Below are 9624 nucleotides of genomic sequence, written 5' to 3' on the forward strand. Positions count from 1 at the left end.
CATAATACGTATAATTCTCTTTTGGATTTTGAAGATAATGCCCACATGGGGAGAGGAACCCCAGAAGAGGATACTAAAATTAACACGAGAATAAAATTCATCATAGTACAAGGATCTCTAAATTTACAGAAGATCTAATATTTCTTATGAGGAAGCATAGGGAACTTTCTACGTAATTTGATAATATATTCCTCCAAAGACATGTTTCTATGCAGGATAACTCCCAGGAATTGGGTACCAAGATTTTGGTGAATGCTTACACTTGCTGCATCTACAGAGATTGCAGTGGAAACTGTTTTTTTTTAGAGAAATAAATTAGGCTGACCTTGTTTATATTGGGTTTTAGGAAGTTTAGAAGACACCATTCATTGAAAATCTTTGCTATTTATGCTGCTCTTTTGGACAAACTGTGCGCTGAAAAGGCTAAAACAATAATCCTTGTTTTGTCAGCATACAATAATGGGTTTATTCCCTTAATGGACTTAGGTTATCAGCTAGATCATTAATATAAATGAAACTAAAAGAGGGCCAAGTGCAGACCCCTGGGGAACACCCAGTGTTACTTCCCTACCAGGAGAAACAAACGAAAAGTGAAGAGTCAGGCGTGATATTGTGGAATCGAGACATAATGAAAACTTCGTTGCAATTTTCCACAGCCTTAACTGTGGAAAATTGCAACGAAGTTTTCATTAGGAGAAACAAATTTGGAGCCATCTCTTGAGAGTTCCACATGCTGATGTCGTTCACTTAAATATGATTCAAACCATTTGAAGGATGTGCCTCTTATACCTTAACATTTCAGTTTTTACAAGAGTAGCTGACGATTCATGCAGCCAAAAGCTTTAATGAAATAAAAAAATAATCCTTAAGTTTCAGTTGTATTATCTATCTAAAGCTAAAATTATTTTATTCACCATGCAATATCTTATGTAGCCACTGTAGTGGATCTGGTTTTTCTAAATCCATCCTGAGATGTGGAGAACATGTTATGTCAATCAAGATATGATATTAGACAACGATAGAAAACTATTTCACATATTTTCCTAAATAACCTTATTATGACTATCCCTGGGAAGCTAGCTAATCCAGGACTATATTTGTTGGGGAATTTATTGATAATTCTCTTACACTCCTAGCCATTTATAGATAAGTCCCTTACCTCACAGTCATCTCTCCCTTCACCCACCACATGTTTAATCCCCCATGATTATCAAATATTTCTTTCCAGGAAGATAGTTAGACAAAGAACTTCTAATTTAATATCGACAAGTTATCAGCTTTATTTTTTGGGTGCATGTACCATCCTATGCAAATATTTCATTAAAAAATAATTCCAATCACAGCCAATACAGTGTTTGTCACATATTTTTCATACTCTCATTGTGATGTAATGCAAAGCCACTAAACAAAGAATTATTTTTTTAAGGATGTCAAACAATCAAACATCCTTATCCCACATTAAACTTATACGTTATCTGTATAAGCAGCCCCATTTGCTATATGTGTAAAGTGCACCAGCCACCATCTTTCTGGTCACCAACTATGGCAAATTCAGATACTTAAAAATTCTTAGAGTGAAAACAGAATAGTATAATGCAACAAAATATTGATAAATTCTATGATATAAATGTAAATTAGGGAAAAAATAAATTCGGGTGTATTAAAGCAAGTTTTTACCAAACCTTGGAGTATTGCTTTTAAGTCATTATTAAGAAATAACAGATACATATGAATAAAATGTATCCTGCATATTAATTAATCCTTATAAACATAATGTTTAAAATTATCGATATTAATTGGTTTTTTGTTTGAAGTAACTCACAGTAGGAAGATAGTAAAGACTCTCAGTGTGATTAAGTTCCATTATTTGAAAGGTAGCAACAGTGCCCGGCAAGTGCACAATAAAATGAGGACTGTTTATGGAAAGCCACTGGTGCCACTGGTAATCAAAGCTTCGGAATTTTCCCACATTCACCCTATTCTTCCGATCTCGCTCCAAGTGACTTTTTCCCACTCCCAGAACTCAAAAAACCAATTTTGACTGGGAGATTTGACAACACAAATGACTTCATTCAAGAGGTGGAACAATAAGGTTTTTACAAGTATGCAATCTAGTCAATTTTACAATGATGCCTTCGAAAGGTAGAGAAATGTTGGGATAAAGGTATAACTCTGGATAACTAAGTAAAGAAGTCTTAAGAATAAAAAATTTACATTGTCTCTATCCCAAGAAACTGCAGGAGATGCCACGACAGCAACTTTTAACAGAGTCATCCGCTAAGTACGCATTCCAATGCAACAATTTCAGAATGTAAAAATCATTTGCCCTGACCGGGATTAGGGATCCAGGTTCAAATCCATGTCAAGGCATATGATTTTTATACACTGTGAAATTTTTGCATTGTTAAGTCTCTATCTCAATTATTTTTAGCAATGATTAAAAGTTTATGATTTACCCTCATATAAATGAAAATATTTGAACCCTAGAAATGGCAGACCATACAGTTCATCACATTGTTGAGCTCTGGATGCTATAATGCCAAATATAGACAGGCAACGAAAATGAGATGAAAATTTGAAACAAGTGAAATGAACATATTTGAAAGAAATAATTTTATCACCTTTGGTCAACTGCTCCGTTATGCTTTCAAAAATAAAATGGATTTCAGGGCCAACTCAAATTCAGATAGAAATAAGTAAGGTGCCATAGTATGGTCAAGTTATAGGTTTGAACACAAAATTAATGGCTGACTTGAGGTTTTCACTATTCATGGAAAATTCACTGTTTCATGGTTGAGTTGCCACTGGGTTAGCATGAATGTTGACCAAATGCATGGCGAGTGTTTTGGTGCGACTAAGGGAGACAGGGTGAGTAGGAATGAATGGGTCACCAAAGACTGTGGATTGGTCTTAGTGCAGTAACAGATTAGAATGAAAGAATAGTGCTATTCTAGTTAGGTCATGACAAGCAGATGGACAGAGTTCAATAACCAAAAAGGTGAATGAGAGGAGAAGAGGTAGTTAATTAAGAAATAAAGGGTGAGACTGTGAAATTCATGACACAACGTTTGAAAATTCTCTCAATACTAGAAACTTTCAAAGGTTCAGGAAGAAATGAATAAGTATGTAATGGTGCATGAATTTGTGGAAGACAGAAGTATTGAGAAATAATGAGTTTGTATTGAATAAATTATAGATTAAATTTTCCTAAAAACATGCTTTTCTTGAAAATGAATCCCCATATTTGGAATGGCCAGAAAGACTCGCAAGGAAATTCAAAAAAGCAGAACTGATTTAAAATTATTCATCAGCAAGATCCTTATAGACATGCAACTTCATAATTAAACATCAGACAAAATAAAACTTAGCATTTTTAGGCTTACAGTACCTTTCTCAACATTAAATCAATTTTTTTTGTAGAAAGTAATGATGAATAATAGTTCCTGAAGTGCCTCATGATATGCAACGGCCTCTTCTCCCACGTTGTCCTGCCAAAACAAAACACAAAAATTAGTTAACCACTAGCATGAAATGGAAAGGGGTAAATAAAGAGTAAATTGCCAATTTGAATAAACATTCCAACTCCACCATAGAAGTGAAATGCAGGTCAAGGTCAAGTCAAGTTTATTTTTATCGTTGGGCTAAAAAACAGCCGCACGTACTTAAAGAGCTGTAAATATTTCAAATGACCAACACTAATGTCATATGAAATTTTAAAATAATCCTAATTCCACACTTATATTATTTTACCTAAAATTAAGAGATATTAACTTCTTTCAAATCTTTCAAGTTTAAAAGAGATAAAATATAAAAGTATATAAATACAGAATTCCAGTGACCAAAGACTGTGATTATAAATAAGAAATAATAAGATAGGAAGACGGGTGTTAAGAATGGCCACAGAAAATAGGCATTCAAAGTAAGTTTAACATATGGTAAACAATTCACAAGTACACAAATACTGAAATAAATAGACAAGAAAATGGTAATTAAATGGTAATGGAAAATTAGAAATGATCATTATTTATTGGGTTGGTAAATATTTCTACAGATCTATTCTCACAAGAAAACCATTACATGCCAACTGACCATGTTTAGGTTAAGCAATGAGCAACATAGAAGTCAACACCACTTCCTTTTCATTATATTCATTCGTATTAGAAGGGATGTAAGGTTTATGGTTATTTAAAATAATTCTTAATACATGCAACTCTGTGTATTGCTGTGTGTTAGTTACAAGCAGATGATGCTGCACCACGACAAAATCATACTCAGGGAAAACAAAATAACATGTAGGAATTACATTATTTTTCACATAGCATTCGAGAGATGCTAAATGTTGGAACATCATTGCCCAGCTGCTGCTCCTCACACAAATATGAGTTTCAGGCAGAGAAAATTTAATGAGAACAAGACAAAATTACTATGGGGAAAGTCAAGACAGCCTAATGGTTTTATTACACTGATATAAACAACATAGGAATACAGAATCCACGGCTGTTAATGGCATGAGGCTACGAACAAGCATTTTTTTCAAAGCAAATGTCTAAATCAACACTTTCGCTACACAGAAACATATTATAGAAATTGAGACTAAATATAACTGTAAAACTACCGGTAATCTTACTTGAAAAAGTCACTAGGAATGGCTGGATGAATCAACCATGAGAAAACCTTCTGCCCCTTGCTGAAGCTGTCATAATTGTCTAACAATTCAACTGCTGCTTCATTTACTGGGTTTTCCGTTTCCAATACTTCTAATGAAGAACTATCAACTGCTTTTACTTTCTTGATGTTTTTATTTTTTCGAGGCTTCAATAAAGATATTTTCTTTTGCTGAACCATTCCAATTTTTACTCTTGCCTTTGATTTCTTTTTCCTATTCTTCCCTTCGACAACTTTAGCCGAGACCGGCTTCAATGTAGTCTTAGAAGAGAGGGCCATACTTGCCGGCTCCTGTTCATTAGGTTTGTCTGGAGAAAAACCAACTGAACTTCTAGTCGTCATTAACACCGTCGATTCCGCAATACCATTTACTTCTTTATTCCCGTCTACAGCATTATTTCTCTTAATTCCCTTAGAATTCGTGCTCAAAGTCTTTATCTTCTTCCTCAGCGGTTTAGCATGCACCCGAGTAACACCTTAAATAATTTCGCAAAACACAGCATTACATTAATAGTTTATCACTTAAACATAGCATTTATATACATACGTTAAAGAGGCGTAATCCCATTCTTCCTACCTTGTAATGCAGGTTCATCCTTTCTCTTACTACGCCTTCTCTTCCTCCTCCTTAATTTATTCACATTTTTATTCCCAACCTGATATAAATGAATGAATGAAGCATTAATAAATTTCCGGAGAAAGTAATTGCGTACGTCAATTGCGCCGATAAAAACTTACGTGCACTAGGTTACGGTATACCGCATATGCAGACACGGGCTCGGTATCTTTCATTTCAATAATTGCGTCTCCTTGAAAGAGTGGTAAAACAGCAGCTAGGTAGAAACACAACCAATATAGCCAGATTTGAAGTATTTCATCCTAATACCAAAATTCTAAGTAAATTAATGTTCTATATAAATCGATAATTGTAATAAAGATAAAATAGTGCTCAATAATGAATCTACGTACTCTTCACTCATCTACCATCACTTGTAAATAATTCAAACAACGCACGTGGGACACATTTCAAGTACCAACCCCGTGCGTATTTCTTTCTTCAACTGCATCGTGCCCATATCAAGGGTCCCCCCACTCCAGTGCTAAGACCTTACACTCTGTTTTCTTTATGTTCCCCGTTCGAACAGGAAGTGAATACGGTGAAACTACGACGTAGTTACATTCGTTTTTAATAGATGACGCTGGCGTCCCATTACTGCGCCATGGATCATATTCTCTCTTATGTATAACTGTTGTATTTCATATATTTTTCCATATGTATTTAATTATTTCTATTATTTATTAAACTGTATCACAAAAACGAAACCCCGACACCAGTAAATTATTTGGGTGATGTTTGCAAGAAATAAAAACATCTACATTGGCCATAATAGATATAACGGAGAAACGCATGCAAGTGTAATTCAAAAACCACGAATTATTTATTAAGAAATTGACCTCAAATTGAAATATTTATTACAACAAATCTTTATCAAAGGAATTCCAATTTTTGATAGGTAATCCTAAAATCTTCCAAGAATGCTTCCTAATTTTCTAGTGCCTGGTTCTGCATGGAAGAAAATTAATTAATTACATTAGAATTGTGCACTTAAGAGAACTGTATATAGAATACGATCAATTAACAGTTAAGGGCTGAGCTTTCTTTTCAATAATTTCTTAAACGAATGACTATGACTGCTGCAATCACCATTAAAATAATTTAAGATTCCACATCAAAAAAAGCTGTAGAAAACAAATATTATGGTAGAATATTTCACCACCACCCAAAGGTTATCAGCTTGCAGCATTTCCCTCACTTAATTAGAAAAACCCATGTGGAAAAGAGATCCCCAAGAGGCACGTTAAATAATCATTAAGTAGTTCCAGTACAGTGTGTACTGCCTGAGTAATGTGAAAGACACATCACAATAAAAATGCTTCTGGCATGAGTTGGTGGAATATCTTCATGTTAAAATTGAAAATAAACAACTTGGCTTTTCCACATGGAAAATTTTTTATTTACTAGCTGCCGATATGGTATAACATCGTCAGGTAAACATACAGCTCAAACACAAATATCTCTGTACAGAGGGAAAGAGGAGGGAGGAAGGAAAGGATTGGTTGAGGTAGGAACAGGGGGCGGAGTAGGAGGATTGGTAATAATGATAAATTAGTGGGCTGGGAGGAGGGATTAATACAATATTGAAAAAGGCTTGCTTGGCGTCAAGTTAGTTGGCAGAGGAGTGGGTAATGTGAATGGGGAGAACGGCACTGGGAAATTAGTCAGATGATTAAGTAGCAGGCTGGGAGGGGTTACTACACTGTTGAAAAGGTTTGCTTGGTGTCAGTTAGTTGGCAGAGGGGCGAGGGAAATACAATAACAGGGAACGTGAAGAGTGAAGAATAACGTTGGTCAAAACATCTTCTCTGTAATCCATGTGCTGAGGGATTTCTAATTGCTTCAGCACATCAAGGTGGTGGCCTTTCCTCTCAATGTGCAGGATTTTGGGGATGAAATTGCTGCTGAGCCACCATCTCTCAGGTGTTTGGCGAAGAGTGACATGGAGATGTTGTTTCTAAAGCATACTCAGTGCTCCTTTATTCTCGTCTCAAATCTCCTTCCCATCTGGCCTATATATATATATATATCCTGTTGCAGTCTTTGCAGAGGATTTTGTACACCCCACTCTTGTTTAGGGGTTCTACTTGGTCCCTCATGTGGCATAACAGATAGCTTAAATTTTTTTTATTGTAGAAGGCCGGTCTCACCTTTTGTTTTGGGAGGATTATTTGCACTTTTAATGACAAGTGCCCAAGAAAAGGGAATCACCGCCACTGTGGCTGATTTTCTGTTGATGTGGGAGAACTATTTGGGCTAACTTGGCTAAACAGGATAGTTTCTTGTTGCAAAGTTTATCAATTAACACTTCTCTATATCCATTGCTCACTGCGATGTTTTATGAAGCTGAGTTCTTTAATAGTGTTCTCTTTACACATGGGGATAGAAGAAGCACTGTGTAACATGGCGTGGAAGGTCTATATTTTTTAAGAGACGTAGCCCCTAGAATTATGATAAATGACTTGGTCTGTATCGCACTGTTTCCTGAAAAAATGGAAAAATCAAACCTATTGTTTTTCTTTGTAATAGTTAAGCCTAGAAAGTTGAGGAATCCATCTGATAGTAATTCCATGGTAAATTTTATATGTTTATCTCTGGAATTGAGGAAATTTAAAAAACGTCTCATTGTCTTTCAGAACCCGTCCAGATGCAGAAAACATCATTTACATAACTATACCACCAGGGGATGTATGTAGAACAAAAGTTTTGTGTTTAACAGCAAAATATACCCACAAAAAGATGGCTTGGCTATAGGCTCTCCACTTTCCCCGCTACTAGCAGACATTTACCTGGACAATTTTGAGCAACTAATGTTATCCTCAGAGAATCCCCTAATAAAAAATATCTTTTCATATAACACCCCTAGCCAATGGACTTCCTCTACAAAGATAATCCTGTTAGTGGCCATTATGGAACTCGGAAAAACCTGATAGAAAATGATTTCCCCAAATTTGCAGCTTTACAGTAAATGACAATTGTAAATAAATGTTGTATACAGGTATTATAATAAAAATTTACTATAAATAGTTGTAATTAAATATTATTTTTTATTTAACCAGAGATCACAATACAAAAATACCAGGTGGGTGGTGTATGTACATGATATTAGTTACGTCAAAAAGGAGCAAAGACACAGGCTCAATTAAGATACATAATTGAAATGACGCTCACAGTTACATAATATTTGGCTAAAACCCATAAACATTGGTTGTAACATGCACATGAAATATCAATTCAGAAAAATCACTGATCACCAGCAAGAATCGGACCATGACCATTGCTAAACTAAGAGCATGAACCTACTGGCCAGGAATATTGTTGATATATTTGTCAACCAAGTAGAACATATTGCACAGTAGATATATTTTTAATTTATGCCTGAATGCAACAGTAGTACTAGTATCCTTTATACTCCTGGGTAGTTTGTTATATAACCTGATGCCCATTTCAATGGGTTCTAATTTCAATGCTTTAGTTCTTACATTTCCAAAATGGATGTTGTGCCTTCCTCCAGTATAATGATGATGATAGGCAGAGTTAAGGGAATAGTTGCCAATGTTATTTTTTAAATATAGAATTAAAAACATAATGTAGATGCACGGGAGTGGTAGCTAATTTAATTCATGGAAAATAGGCCTTAATGGAGCATTGTGAGGTCTCCTGGTTATTATTCTAATAGCTTTCTTTCGCATTTTAAAGATGGTTTGAGAAATAGCTGCTAATCCCCATAATATTATACTAAAGGTTATATTTGAATAAATTCCACATTGTATAAATTAAGTAGTGCATTTTTATTTGTAGTTTCATACAAGTGTCTTAATATTTAGCAAGTTGACCTGAGTTTATGTTGAAGGGCTTTTACATGCATTTTCTGACATATTTTTCTTTTTTTCATCATTACTTACCTTGGGGGAAAAATAATGATCAAAAAGGATACACAGTTCACCAAGGAATGAGTTAAAGTTGCAACTTATATCCCCAGTAGAAATTATATTACCCTTATGAGTTTCTGATAGTAAATGCTTGAATTCTAAAATACCACTCTCTCCTCACCTTATTTACCAAACTAATGCTTTTACTTCTTCAGCACTGCTTCTCCATATAGGCCTTAAACGAGACTAATTTATGGTCTGATAGAAATGAAAGTTGGGAAATCCATCAAATCAGTTAGGTTTGCAGATGATCAAACTTTAGTTTGTCAGTTAGACATGGGGTTGCAAACTACTGAGTGCATTAAAAAGTCAATGTAATAGTTATGGAATGAGAGTAAATGTAGGTTAAACAAAGATTATGCGATTTAGGAAGAGGGAAGTTAAGCTAAAAGTTAAAATAGGAGGGCAAAA

General features: G+C 34.8%; 1 protein-coding gene across 3 annotated transcripts in view; it reads right to left on the bottom strand.

Moving 5' to 3' along the window:
- The window catches only part of LOC139687953 (ribosomal oxygenase 1-like), a 35240-nt gene extending 29436 nt beyond the window's left edge, over positions 1–5804 (bottom strand). The window contains exons 1-5 of one of the 3 annotated variants that reach the window (XM_071585326.1): positions 5635–5804; positions 5404–5474; positions 5243–5321; positions 4628–5141; positions 3389–3488 (exon numbers count right to left, since the gene is read on the bottom strand). In XM_071585326.1, coding sequence (XP_071441427.1) covers positions 3389–3488; positions 4628–5141; positions 5243–5321; positions 5404–5457 — 747 coding nt within the window. In that variant the 5' untranslated portion in view covers positions 5458–5474; positions 5635–5804. Of the gene's footprint in view, positions 1–3388; positions 3489–4627; positions 5142–5242; positions 5322–5403; positions 5545–5634 lie in introns of all 3 variants that reach the window. The other 2 variants (XM_071585325.1, XM_071585323.1) reach the window with 2 other exon arrangements.
- Positions 5805–9624: the final 3820 nt, after the last annotated feature.

The sequence above is a fragment of the Hetaerina americana genome, unplaced genomic scaffold, assembly GCF_022747635.1.
Source record: "Hetaerina americana unplaced genomic scaffold, ioHetAmer1.1.p SCAF_2, whole genome shotgun sequence".
Classification (NCBI taxonomy): Eukaryota; Metazoa; Arthropoda; class Insecta; order Odonata; family Calopterygidae; genus Hetaerina; species Hetaerina americana.